The sequence below is a fragment of the Chiloscyllium punctatum genome, chromosome 10 (assembly GCF_047496795.1).
Source record: "Chiloscyllium punctatum isolate Juve2018m chromosome 10, sChiPun1.3, whole genome shotgun sequence".
Lineage (NCBI taxonomy): Eukaryota > Metazoa > Chordata > Chondrichthyes > Orectolobiformes > Hemiscylliidae > Chiloscyllium > Chiloscyllium punctatum.
Window position 1 is genome coordinate 61,909,412 of NC_092748.1, and position 14,237 is coordinate 61,923,648.

Sequence of the window (14,237 nt, forward strand, 5' to 3'; positions counted from 1 at the left end):
TGGTCAGTGAAAAAATATCTTAACAATTCAATAGAAAGAAAATGTACTGGTTTGTACAATGAGATATCATAATTAATAACAGAAGTTCTTTTGAAAAAACAACTGTTGACATATTGGTAAAGAAACTTTCAAAGAAATACAAGTCTCCTTCATTGCAACACAATAACCAATCTAATCAGTGTTGCTTTAATTCAACACCATACCATGTACTTTGAATTTTGATGAGAAACACTCCCATTGGTCCCTGAACCAACATACTGAACATATAAGAAGTCATTTGGTTTGGACACAGAATGGGTGTGGCATTAGCAATGGTGTCATGGTGCAAACTCAGTGTGAATGACAGATGGTATGAACTGTTTCCAGGTTTGGGCTTTATTTTCATTCAGCTGGAAAACTGTATGCACCTGCTCCAGCTGCTCAGTTTTCCATGTCATTAGTGTGATGTAGATCTAAATGAAGAAGCAGTATAATGCAAAAGGATTGTTATGGAATCCAAGAAGTATTCTTGCTAATTTTGCTCCAGATAAATCATGTACAAGGTGTAAACACTTATATGTTTGGAGATACTTTTAATAATACCCTTTAGAACAGCTGGCCTTATAACAATGAAGAGCATAGGAGGGCATACTAGCTTTACTTGAAAATAAGGTGTCAATACAGTGAAGCTGCAACAGAGGACTAGTTGGGAACAAAACAGCAGAGAAGCAAGCAGCATACGGGACTAGACAATCCCATAAATAAATGATCAGATCTAATCTCTGGTGTCCTGTCTTTATCCAGCTGACAATTGTGGAGACAATTAAACAACTCACTGAAGAAGCAGGCCACACATATCATCTTCCTCAATGAGGGAACATAACACATAAATACAGAAGATGAGGTTGAAGCATTTGCAAGAATCTTCAATGAGAAATGCCAAGGACAATCCATCCTGGGCTCACCCTGAAGTCCCCAGCATCACAGATACTAACCTTCATTCAAACTAATTCACTCCCTGTGATTATCAAGGGACATGAAGGCACTGAATACTGCAACAGCCATGGACCCTGATAACATTCTGATAATAATACTAAATAATTATGCTCCAGAACTCAACATGCCCCTAGACAAGCTATACCTCACAATGTGGAAACTTGCCCATGTATGCCTGTCCAAAAAAAGGATAAATCCAAATTGGCATATTATTGCTCTATTAGCTTACACTCATTTATCAGCAAGATCTAAAGGGTGTGGTCAATAGTACTATCAAGCAGCACCTACAAACAACAATTCGATGCTCAATTTGGGTTCCACCAGGCCCAATCAATTCCTGACCTGATTGTTCTAAAACAGTAATCATGGATTCAAGGGGAAGTGAGGATGATTGCTCTTGAAATCAAGGTAGAATTTCATCAGCTGTGCCATAAAAGAGCCTTAACAAAACTGAAGTCAATGGGAATTAGGGGAAAACTCTCTATGGTTGGAGTCATACCGAGCACATAGGAAGGTGACTGTGGTTGTTGGAGGTCAGTTATCTCAGCTCTAGGACATCTCTAAGGAGTTATTTAGGGCAGTGTCCTAAGCCCAACCATCTTCAGCATCTTCATCAAAGTCAATTCCCCCTTCATAAAGTGGGAGGTAGAAATGTTTGCTGTTTGCAGAAGAGTATCCATTTGCAAATCCTAAGATACTGAAGTAGTCCAAGTCCAAATGCAACTAGGAGAAGTGAGGACCGTAGATGCTGGAGAGTCAGAGTTGAAAAGTATGATGCTGGAAAAGCACAGCTGGTCAGGCAGCATTCTGACCAGCTGTGCTTTTTCAGCGCCACACTTTTTGACTCAAGTCCAAATACAGCAAGACCTGGACAATATCCAGACTTGGGCTGACAAATAACATTCATGCCAGATTAGTTGCAGGCAATGACCATCTCCAACAAGAGAGAATCTAACAACTGCCCCTTGACACTCAATGGTATCATCACTACTGAATCCCTCACTACCAACATTCTGGGGTTACAATCAACTGGAAACTGAAGTGGATGAGCCATGTAAACTCTGTCTATAAGAGGAGGTCAGAGGTCAAATCCTGTGAATTGTTACTCACTTCTTGACTCCTCAATGCCTATGCACAAGTCAGGAGTGTGATGGAATATTTTCTTCTTGCCTGGATGAGTACACCTCCAGGAATACACCAGAAGCTTAACATCATCCAGGACAAACCAGCCAGGTTGAATGACATCCACCTAACACCTTCAACGTTTATTCCCATGCCACTGATGCACACCAGTAGCAGAGTGTACCACCTCCAAGTTGCACAACGACTCACTGAAGTTCCTTTGCCAGCACCTAACACCCAGAAGAATAGGAGAGCAACAGAATCATGAGAACACTACCACCTGCAAATTTCCATGCAAGCTACATATTGGAATATATCACCATTCCTTCACTGTTGAGATTAGATTCCCTACAGTGTGGAAACAGGCCCGTCAGCCCAACAAGTCCACACCGACTCTCCAAAGAGTAACCCACCTCCCCCCCTCTGACTAATGCACCTAACAACTATGGACAATTTAGCATAGCCAATTCACCTGACTTGAACATCTTTGGAGTGTGGGAGGAAACCGGAGTACCCGGAGGAAACCCACACAGACACGGGGAGAATATGCAAACTCCACACAGACAGTTGCCCAAGGCTAGAATCGAACCTGGGACCCTGGCGCTGTGAGGCAGCAGTGCTAACCACTGAGTCACCGTTGCTGGAACAAAATCCTGGAACACTCTCCCTTACAACACCTTCTCATCATAGAGTGTAGCAATTCAAGAAGGTAGCTCAGCACCAGCTTCTGAGCTCAATTAGGGATGGTACAAACAGCGACACACTTCCTGTGGATGAATAAAATAAAGCACATGAAGGAATGCCACTGGCATATTATAAATATGCTGCATGGACTTCTTCTTCCGATTTGCAATTGGGATTCAGAAAAAATGGTGTAGGATGTGCATCACTAAAAAGCCTTCTACTTTTCATGAACTCAACTGCAGGTTGCCCATTTTGAAATCAACTTGTCAGCTGATTTAGCGTGCAAAGTTGCTGCACAAAGCCTTCATAGGAGTTCAACTGCTGGATGCAATAGGTGGGAACAGGTGCAAAAGTGGAACATTGTAGAGTGCAATTGGGCTGACACATTGTGTAAATTACAACAGTAATAATACCTCATAAAACAATACTGTTTGTTGTGATTTACTCGTTTTGGTCAAAAAATTATTGTATTCCCCTTCCGTTGTAATTCAATTTGTGATTTATTCAAACTTCATTCAAATATCTTATTTCATATAATTACCATTAACCTTTCTGGTACATCACCTTTAAAATTAATATAATTATCATCTATTACCTAAAGGTAAATGGAAGATTAATTGTCCAATCAAAAGAAATTGAACAAAAATGGAATGATCTTGGTCTGCCACCAGACATTCTAAGACGTATAATGACTGTGGGTGGCTTTGGCGTGGAGATTGAATGGATGAAATTTTTTGCGTTGGGTTGCAGCATTCTTGATCCTGTAAGTATTCCTATTTTATAATTTAGTTTAACAATATGCTGCTACATCCGAGATGATTGGCAACTGTTCACTAAGTTAAATAAGAGAAATATCAGTTTGTGTAACTGGAATGCACTAAATCCACCCAAGATGTCAAGAAGTTACATTTGGGGAAAACAAGAGATCTTATCAAATGAAACATTTAATATTAAAATTGGAGATAGAAGTGGTCTTCAAAAAGGTTAATCAGATTCTAGATTATGTGTATTAGACATTTAAATACATTGGAATATAAGAATTGTAAGAAGTGTTTTATACCCAGATACCTATTCTTCCCTTCAGTGAGATAATTTCTGATCTGTGACCTAATTCCTGGGCTAAACTTTCAGGGTCCCAGACGTCAGGAATGGGGTTTGGAAGTGGCCTCAAAAATGTTGGTACCAATGGGTATTTCAGTTTCAGGGAGTCAATCCTGGTGCTGACAATGATCACCACTGCAGGACAGATGCCCAACTCTCCTCTCATTTTAGGCAAATTGAACATGTGGCAAAATATGTTTAGGACATATAGGGACCGACATTTCAATTTTTAAAGTACTGACAGACGTACTATACCATCAGAAAGTGACCATCTAAAGGTGACAGGGAGAGCAAAAGCTCAGCACCAGAGCATTGTAAAATATTAGTACCATTCCCCATCCCCTGGCATCATGGACAGTGCGGCAAGGGACAAAGTTGTCAAAGATATTCAGGCAGTCACCTATTCAGAATTACGGCTTCAGCTTCCAGTGAGAAGCCAACCATCAGATTTTGGAACCCATGGTGAAGAGGGACAACACCCTTCACAGTAAGGGCAAAACATCAGGCATCAAATGACCATGAGAGAGGAAAGATGGGCAGGAAGACAACTGAAGCCCACCTAATAATACAGGATCTACTACTGAGGAAGCAGCTACATGGGGTTGATAGAGACACAATTTCTCAGAAGACTTTTGCACTCCAGGAAAATGTTCACAGGTAAATATTTTCATGTCACCAACCTCACACTAGGCAGCAACTGGATGTCAGAACTTACTACTGTTCATTAAATTCAATGCGGCTATGAACTTCTCTTTTACCTTCATTCGAGGATAAGCTGTGGACCTTGATGGTACCTCACATAGGGTAGCAAATTACTACATCTTGTTGGTCATTGATGTCCTTTTCAATAGAGCTGACAGCACATCCATTTATCAACAGGCCCTGTTCTCAATGGACACTGGGTATTGGGTTTTACCTCCATTGCTGGATTCCTCTGATGCAGAGCATAACTTATTACATTCATTTAACCACCAGAGCACTGAGTGAAATTCATCCTAAAGCAGAGTGTGAACACACTCAATGTCCAAGTGGGGGCTTGTGAATACAGGAGCCTTCATGATGTATGTGCTTGCTTTGCTCACAGCTACAATGGTCCTTTCACCTTCTGCCATGTAATCTACCTCAAATCTTCACTCCAATCCCCAAGATGCATGGAAGGATCCGAGGATATGAAAAATTCCTTGAAGAAATGGCCATTCATTGCTTGACAGGAGTACTAGACAAACAACCATTAACACTTGCACAGCAGAACAACCTTTGAAGAGTCAATAGGTTTCTGGAGATGTGCTTTTATTGTCTTCAAATATTCTCCTGCAAAGATCTCAGCTATGGTAGTGGTCTGCATAACATAACATAGAGAGAGATATTGAAAAATACACTTCATTTGGGGAGGAATGGCAGCTGGAGATAATAAAAAGATGAAGAATTGGAGGTAGAATATGATAACACAGAACAGAGGTACCTGTGCTGCACAGTGAAATGGTCTTCTCTTATATACCTCTGGAAAGAGATACTCCCTCCCATCATTACAATTCCATCCAAATTGTCATCATTGAAACAAATCCCTGAGTGTCAAGCCTATGGTTCCAAGGAACCATTCCTACTTTCCTCTATGCAGATTTTAATATAAATCAGAGACCTTTCCAGCAGGTCAACAAACAGCATCAATGAGTCCCACACTGCATGTGACCAGGCTCCATTCAAACGCCCATTGGCATTAAGTGGTCAGGAAACACATATCAGTTGAGGGTTCATCCTGTGCAAAGCTGAACTTCAATCAATTTCCTACAGAAGGTGAGTTTCTGACTAAAAAGCAAAGCTTTTTCCTATTTCCACCTAGTGGCAAGAAAAAGTCTACTTCAAGTATCTACCTTTGTTCCTTCATACTTCCGGATAACAAAAATCTATCAATTCAGATTTAAAATTTACAATTGATCTGTTGTCATTAACAGAACATATTACCAATCTTCAACTGTGCTTCATGGATAGCTTTGTTTCCTAATTTCATTTCTGAAGATAAAAATAGGAAAGGATTGATCTGTACAAAACAATAAGCAGGCTGTAGCTGGATCTTGTGCCCAATTTAAGATAGTCCATTCACTAAAGAATTTTGCAACTTGGAAAACATAATACAAATTCCTCAGATGTCAGATTTAATTAGGAATGGAAATATATTTATGATGGGAGACTTGAGTAAAAGTATATTCAGTGGTCACTTAATTGCTGGCAAGTGGGAGTTGTTCCATAGGTGGCAAATATGGAAATACACAGGAAAAAGAATTGTATAGCCACAATATTAGAGTTGATTTATGTTGGAATGTAACCTGCCAGCAAATCATGAAGACTTTGATTTTTATTCACAGAATATTACAAACGCCATGAAATATGCCTTTGAAATTTTAAGCTCAAGTGAAGATGGTGGTCGAATCCCTTACACCACATTTCGATTCCTCTACAGTTACCTTGCCATGATAGATGGTGAAATTCATCGATCACAGATTGAGAAAATGTTGAACAACATTGAGCGGCAAGTGTAAGTACATTGTGTTTTGTATGATGTAAATATATACTGAGTGACATACATGACATACAAGGGTTACCTGTTTTCTTTAAACCCCTTCCTTAAATCACTGATGATAAAGTCAGATATCAGGTGAGTTACAGAAGGCAATAAGAGAAATGATTTAAGTTTAGAAGATGTTAGATGTCAAGAAAGTCATTTTAGAACATCTCTTTCAGCACACTATAAGGTTCATTTAGTTCACTCACCTCTTTTTAAAGTGGAAAGACAAATAGGTTACAGAAACATGTCGGGCTCTTCTGAAAGAAAAGAAGCATGAGGAATTACAGATTTGACTTTCATATATATAGATAGATATCCTTTTTAATTAATGACTACTAGTTGCTGGAGACATAAGAGCAGAAAATGAAAAAAGCCTTTCAACCTTGGATGTCATAGTTAGAATGATCAACTGTTCTTTAAGAGTTGGATCAAAACAAAATGATTCTTTTTAAAAGTTTGTGGTTTTCACCACATTATCTGCTTGACAAATACACCACATCAAAAATCATTTAAAATTCATGTACTTTGCCTGAGTAGACCCATTAGAAGGCCACTTAATTGAGCCAGACAAGATTTTTCTTGCCATATGGCAATCAACCATTTATTTTGATGCATTTAGTTTAGAACCAGCCCTTCAGCTCACTATGTGCTACATAGATCTGATGCAGATTATTTAAATGTTTAGCATTACACATCTATATGCATACAGATGTACAACATTCTTCTTTTGGAAGTAGCAGGTACAAGAGTAGCATGGGTGTGCCACACACAAGCAGTGTGAACAGATCACAATGTTAAATTGCACCGAATGCTGATTTGGCAAGTCAACTGCAAGATTGGGCAGATAGGTTATGTTACTGTTCTGTGCTAGGTGAACCTGTATAATGGGGCTCTCATATGCCCTAGTCAGAGAGATCACTATTCCCACTGAGGATGAGGTGATTTTGAATTCTTTAAAGTGTTTGTGGGAATGTTGAGTGCTATTGGAGGGCTTTATAGAAGTTTCTAAATTCATGGTTAGGTGGTGCTGGATCCATTGAAGGAGTTTGATGGATTTTAAACAGGAAGTATGTTTTTACTGTCAGGAGGAAGTATGCTTTCAATAGTAGGCATAATCATTGCAGTCCCTCTTGAAGATGGTGTGTTGTGTGTAGAATAAGACAGGTGTGTTTAGAAGAAGGAGGAGGAAGGGAGTTTACAACTCACAATTACCAACAAGAACAGTTCTTACTCCCACATCAGACAGTAGTAGAGTCTGAAGTGCCTATATTTTACCAAGGAAGCAGTAACCTGACCTGATGGTGTATAGCAGGGCAAGGAGGGTGTGCCAGTTGCCACAAAAATAATTGTGTCCTGATTTTTTATGCCTCAGGATCTTTCAATATTGAAGTAAGTAAAATGGCCAACATGCCATGCATTGCTGCATCAGGAAGATGAGACAGACCCAGCTTAGAAGAGAAGGGAACTCCATCACCTTAATTTCCTTTTACAAGAGGAAGACTGGCTATATAACCTTTCAAATCTTGTGGAATCTCCATCAGTGCAAGATGCCACTAACTACCTGCACGTGGCTCTGTGGACTCCATATATCAATAGGAAACATATCACAACAGCTCAATGATCATACAGTTGGTATGCACCTTGCATAGCAGAGTCTATTTGTGAATGCCTACTATGTTTATGAATGTCTGCTATCCTGGATGGTTTAGCCTTTCCACTTGTCACTGCTCTTTGTGACCTGCTCATCACTCCCCTTGCTGCTTCATCCTTTCCTCTGACCACCCCACTCATCATCTGGCCTTCGAGAAGTGGGGCAGAGAGTGGGACATAGGGTAAGACAGTAAGGGCTCTTACTCAGAGCTTCTCTAAGCCACCAAGCTTTGCAATTTATTTCAAGAGAACCAAGCTATTACATTAAATAAATGTAAACTCAAAATATGAAGCCATTGCACACATCTTGCACCTCACTGGCAGTGATATCACAGACACAGTGGTCTATAGACTGTGAGTGCTCCCTTGCAGTTGCCATAGCAACAAATACAGAGTTTCCGATAATATACATATAACAGAACCGTACACTTTCGTATGTTCTCTTAATCATTGTCTTATGGGTACCTTTGCCTGTACATTTATTAACTTGGTGGGCTGAACAGTTGATTTGCTTTTTTTGTGAGATGCCAACAGCTAAAACACAGATTTCTGCACCTCTTTGAGAGCCTGAATGCCCGTCTAAACACTGGTCCCCACAGGCATGTTAGAGTTAGTTATAGCCTGTTACACCAAGATAGGCTAGTGTAATAACAACCATGAATCTCATGACTTCAGTCTGACCAATAAGATGGTGGTTAGTTTCTGCCTGTGCTGCAAGGGAAGCTAAGTAAATGGACACCAGAGAGAGGGATATACTAGGTCCATCTAACAATGTACACAACCGGTAGTAAGCACAAGTTTCATACTGACAAATTTGTGGAAAATATCAACAAAATCAAACCAAGAAAAGTATTTGCAAAAATTCAAATGATCTATTCTCAGAAAACTGTTTGTTACTGGCTAAAGTTAATAGGGCAAGTAGTAATAAACCTCACCTGCAAATTTGAAAAAAGACATGGATCTACGGGTATAGGAAGCCACATTGAACATATGACTTCCAATATACAACAGTTTGCTATTTCCACGGGCAGGATCAATAATGTTGGAGTGCAAATATAATCAATTTATTTGATGTTACGGATATTCCACCACGTTGATACTGTTAGGCCAACAATTGGAAGTCCAAATATGTGCCCTAATCTTGCCTCTGTCATAATCAATGGAATCAATCAAATGTTGAACACACAACTAGATCAAAGCAGACAATACAAGAAACACTTGCAGAATTAAACATCAGTGAAGAATAGAATACTTCATTTATTCTAAATTAGTGGGGCTATAATATCAGCTCTGCTCTGTGGAGAGAAACATGAAAATCCAAGAGGAAAAGGCTAAACAACTGATTCAGAATAAATCCAAAAATGAGAATACCATCTCTGAGATGGTGATGTCCTTAGGGGATACTTGCACACAGTTCGCCAAGGTGATTGAAGAGCTGGAAGAGAAAAAGGAAGCAAAATGAACTATAACACCTGTGTCATCAATCCAATGAAATTATTCCTCTATTACCAGAAGATCTGGAACAAATCACACATGAAACAGATCAGCTTCAGCTGGATTAACTCCAGAGGCATAGAATCGAGCTGAAGAGCAATTCTGGAGAAAATATCAGATCTTTAAAATCAAGTCGCGATGCACAAAGTGCACAACAAACAGCTTCTTATTGGGCAGTCTTTTCAGAAATAATTGCCTACTATACTGCTGCAGAAAAAGAACTCAGGCAGGGCATAAAGGAAACCAAACAACCACTGAAGCAGAAAGGGTAAGAGGTCCGTATGTCAATAAAACAAAAATGAAAATAAACACGGAGCAGCTGAACCATTTTAGAGCAGGTCATGAAAAGGAAAATATACTGGCCAAGAGGAGGCTGAACATTGATAGTACTGGAAGAATCGAGTGCAAGTCCAGAAACTTCAAAATGAGTTGGAAGCTCTTAAGGAACAAAACTGTAAATGTCAAGAAGATCTGTGAAATAACTCCACAAAGGTTGGAATCCCGTCACCAAGTCACCCTTTATTTACACATACACAGTGCATGACTTTGACCCTGCTTAGCCAGAGCTGGCTTGTAGAGTGAGTAGAACCCTTGACATTCCTGGTTATATCTGTCAGCCAGGAGTCACTGATTAAACCAGGTTGACAGCTGACCTCGTTCCAATCACTACATCTCTCTCCTTTGAAGTCCTGGGACAAAGGCCTGTTCTTTTTCTTGAAGCTTCTCCTGGGGCTGTTTTGGGCCAGGTCCGGTTCCTATGACTCTACTTCCTATACCGGCAGTATAAATTGCCTCTCTCAGGTAGACAAGTCTTGTGTCTGGCACTGGAAGTTCTTGATGCCATTTTAACTTCCCCCACCCCAAAATCCAGAAAGATCAGTTTGCTGTTTGTTATCTGTATCAATGATTTGGATGAGAATGTACAAGGCAAAACTGAATACTCCAAGTACGGCCTCACCAATGTCCTGTACAACTGCAACATGACTTCCAATTTCTATACTCAATGCCCTGACTGATGAAGGCCAATGTGCCAAAAGCCTTCTTCACTGCCCTGTCTGCCTGTACCTGAACTCCGAAGTCCCTGTGTTGCACTGCAGTTTTTAAGGCCCTACCATTCACCATGAAACTCAGACCTTGATTTGACTTGCCAAAATGTAACACCTCACATTTATCTATATTAAACTCAATTTGCCATTTTCTTGACCCACTTCCCCAGCTGATCAAGGTCCTGCTGCCATTTTGGATAACCTTCTTCATTGCCCACAATGCTGCTTATTTTAATGTCAGCAGCAAACTTACTAATTATGCCTTGGACATTCTCATCCAAATCATTGGTACAGATAACAAACAGCAATTGGCCCAGCACCAACCCTCAAGGTATACCACTTGTCACAGGCCTCCAGTATAACAAGCATCCTTCCACTATTACGCTCTGCTTCCTACCATCAAGCCAATTATGTATCTAATTTGTCAGTGTCCCCCTATATTCCATATGATCTAACCTTCCAGAGAAGCCTACCATGTGGAACCTTATCAACTCCATCAGCTGCATTAGAGAACCTGGGAATCCTCACCCTGATGTAATACCACTTCTCTTTTTACCACCAAAGTCTTCTAGCTGCAGATTACATGCACCTCCCTGACCATGGAGCTAGTGCAGCTAGTTGTATGCCAAACTAATCATGCAATGGTGAGCCCCTTCTGAATGTCTAATCAGTTGGCAGTACGTTTCACACTGGGCACCATACAATCTTTGATGAAGCAGGCAGCATGTAGTTTCCATGTTACCTGCCTCAGTATGATTAGGCTTGAGTACATATCATGATCTCCACATCCATTATCAGACCTAATCAAAATTTTCCCCTTTTGTATTGATATGGATTATTTGGTTGATCATTCAAAATTGAAATGTTATAATATTTATAATCGTGTTTAAATCATAAGTTCAGTCATAAATGTTATATTTATATAAAGGAAAGCTGGAACAAGCAATCAAGTCTTTTTTTGTTTACATAGTAAAAAATTATTTATGAAGTATTTACTGCCGTGCTGTTTGCACCTTTATTGTACCTTTTCCTTGTGACCTACAGTGCTGAAAATGATGGACTTGTCAGAGTGAGTGATTTTACCAACTGCTGACCGAACAAGTAATATATCATCCAGCAACTTCAGAAACTTGAAGGTTACGTAATAGATGAAATTAATTTCATCTTTAGAAAACTCATCTCTTGATAATGGAGTTACTGTGTCAGTAGTGCTGCATAAGTTGCATAGATCAATAAACCTCTTACTCTAGTGAGGTCATGTATTTTCTGAGGTCTGTGTTTAATGTATCAATAACAGACATGTTCTATCAGCTATTAACATCCATAAAGCAACTCATTGATTTGTTCAAACAATTTTGCTTTCTTATTATCTGAGGACATATCTAATCAACATAATAATCAGCATTGCATTAGCAGAAAATTTATCAAGTTCAATATTAATTAATGTTTTATTATATTCATTTTAAAAACAATTATAAAATGTGACATGTTATATTAGTGGTTGATATCAGTTTTATGTAATGTATTATGTGCAAGTATAACAAAAATGTAAATCCAAAACTTCAAATGCAACAATTCTTATTTACTTATTGCTGAGAATCTCCAAGTGTTTTATCACCCATAATGCATCAAATATGCTTTCCAACTCATTCTGCAACTTACTATCCAAGAAATATTTTCTGTAATTTTATTCATTTATCCTCTGGATGAAAAAGAAGGGCCACTTGGAAAAAAGGTTGAATATATTTCAGAGATTTGAGAAGATTGAATGCAAAGAAACGTTGCAACTGAGTTCTGTGCCAGATATCACACTGGAAGCATAGTTAGATGAAAAACTATAACATTTTCCATCTATTTGTTTAAGGCACTAACTTTCTTCAGAGTGAAGATGTCACCCATTTTAAGCATTGCAAATTTCTTCTATAAAAATGAAAAGAAAAATCCAAAGCCTATTCAGCAATTCTTCAAAAGACTGCCTAAAATGACACTGCTCTCCAAAGTTGGCCACTTCAAAATGCAAACACGGTGAAGGCTACTTCACAACCTAACAGGCATCTCTGGGACATATAAACATTCTGATGGTGATCAGGAAATTCACCAAATTTTCCTGAACCTTACTCTTCTCTTCCCAATTCTTATAAGGGCCAAGTTAATTATTAGATGAATGTCAAGTTCATAAAATTATTGGTTTCTAGCTTGTATTGCACTACAAAATCATTCTTGTCATGAATCCCTTCAAAACAAGGAATTCTTTCACATCTGCAAGAAGGCAAGTTAAACATGTGGCAAGTGGAATGTTTGCAAGAGGTGAGTAATTCATGTTAGAATACCCAGGCCTTGATCTGTGATAGTAGGTAATACATTTATAAGACTGGATCAGCCAAGTTTATGGAAAATGGCAATACATTAGGATGTTGATAGTGTGGGGTTTAATGATGGTAATGCCATTAAAAATCATGAAGAAATGATTACATTCTTTCTTATGGGAGATGTTCATTATCTGACACTTGCATATCCTGGATGTTAATTTGCAACATATCAACCCAAGCTTGACGGTAAGCAAGGACTGCTTTATTATCTGTGGAGCTGAAAAACACATTAATGCCAAGTAATTATCAACAAACATTTACATTTCTGATATTATGATGGAGGGGTGATTATTGAAAAAGCAGCTGAAAATAGTTGAGTCTAAGATTCCCTTAAAGAGCTCCCTAATTGTTGAATTGTCTGCTACTGATAAATCTACATATGAAAGGATTGCAGCATGTTGGTCTGATCCATTACTTGTGGAATAGCATTCTTTAGAATTGTGCTTCAATTGTGGCATGTTTATAATTCTGTATTGTAGTCACACCAGGAAAGCACCTCAATTTTAGGCATGCTTGGTTTGCTTTCTGGGAAGCTCTCCTGCAATCGTCGTTAAACCAGGGCTGATTCCCAGACTAAATTTTAATGTTGGATAAGAATATGCCAGACCGTGAGGTTACAGTTTTTGGTAGAATGCATTTCTGCTTGCTTATTGAATGTTCCATTTTGAGCTGCTTCGTCAGTTCTTTACCTATTTAACCCACTGGCATTGTCATACAATATAATGAAGATTCTGGGTAATCCAAGATGGAGGACGGGAAATTTTTTTGGCTGTAACAGCCTGCTCCTTTTTTGAGGTATTTTAGGTGTTGGAGGTGATTTCCTCAAATTCCAGGAGCAGCAATTACTGTTTTATATGCTGTTGCATTGTTTTGGAAATTTTGGAGAAAATAAAATGTCAAAACAACAGGAGTTTTAAAAGGGAGAGTAACAGACAAAGGAAGCACATGGTGAGGTCAGTGCAGGAGAGAGAGAGAGAGAGAGAGAGAGAAAGAAAAAGAAACTGACAGAGCAGTGAACCTGCACAGTTACTGGCTTTGCTGTTTGAATTCATGTATTGCTGGACATCGGAATGCATCTGGGAAGATGAACAAACAGTGAAATTCATAAGTAATCTTGGAGGAACCTGTTTGGGAGAGGTCTCAGCAGAGAAACAGAAGCGAATATTTAAGTGTGGCCTTACAGTAGGTCTGCAGTAGTGAGTAGAGTGGGTTCTTTCTTGATTATATGTTTTT

The 14,237-nt window shown here is 39.0% G+C and overlaps 1 protein-coding gene across 1 annotated transcript in view; it reads left to right on the forward strand.

Annotated features, from left to right (window-relative positions):
* Nucleotides 1–12,231, forward strand: part of LOC140481818 (ropporin-1-like) — a 32,623-nt gene extending 20,392 nt beyond the window's left edge. The window contains exons 3-6 of the mRNA XM_072578344.1: nucleotides 3,383–3,544; nucleotides 6,246–6,415; nucleotides 11,680–11,721; nucleotides 12,186–12,231. Coding sequence (XP_072434445.1) covers nucleotides 3,383–3,544; nucleotides 6,246–6,415; nucleotides 11,680–11,721; nucleotides 12,186–12,231 — 420 coding nt within the window. The remainder of the gene's footprint in view (nucleotides 1–3,382; nucleotides 3,545–6,245; nucleotides 6,416–11,679; nucleotides 11,722–12,185) is intronic.
* The last annotated feature ends 2,006 nt before the right edge of the window (nucleotides 12,232–14,237 follow it).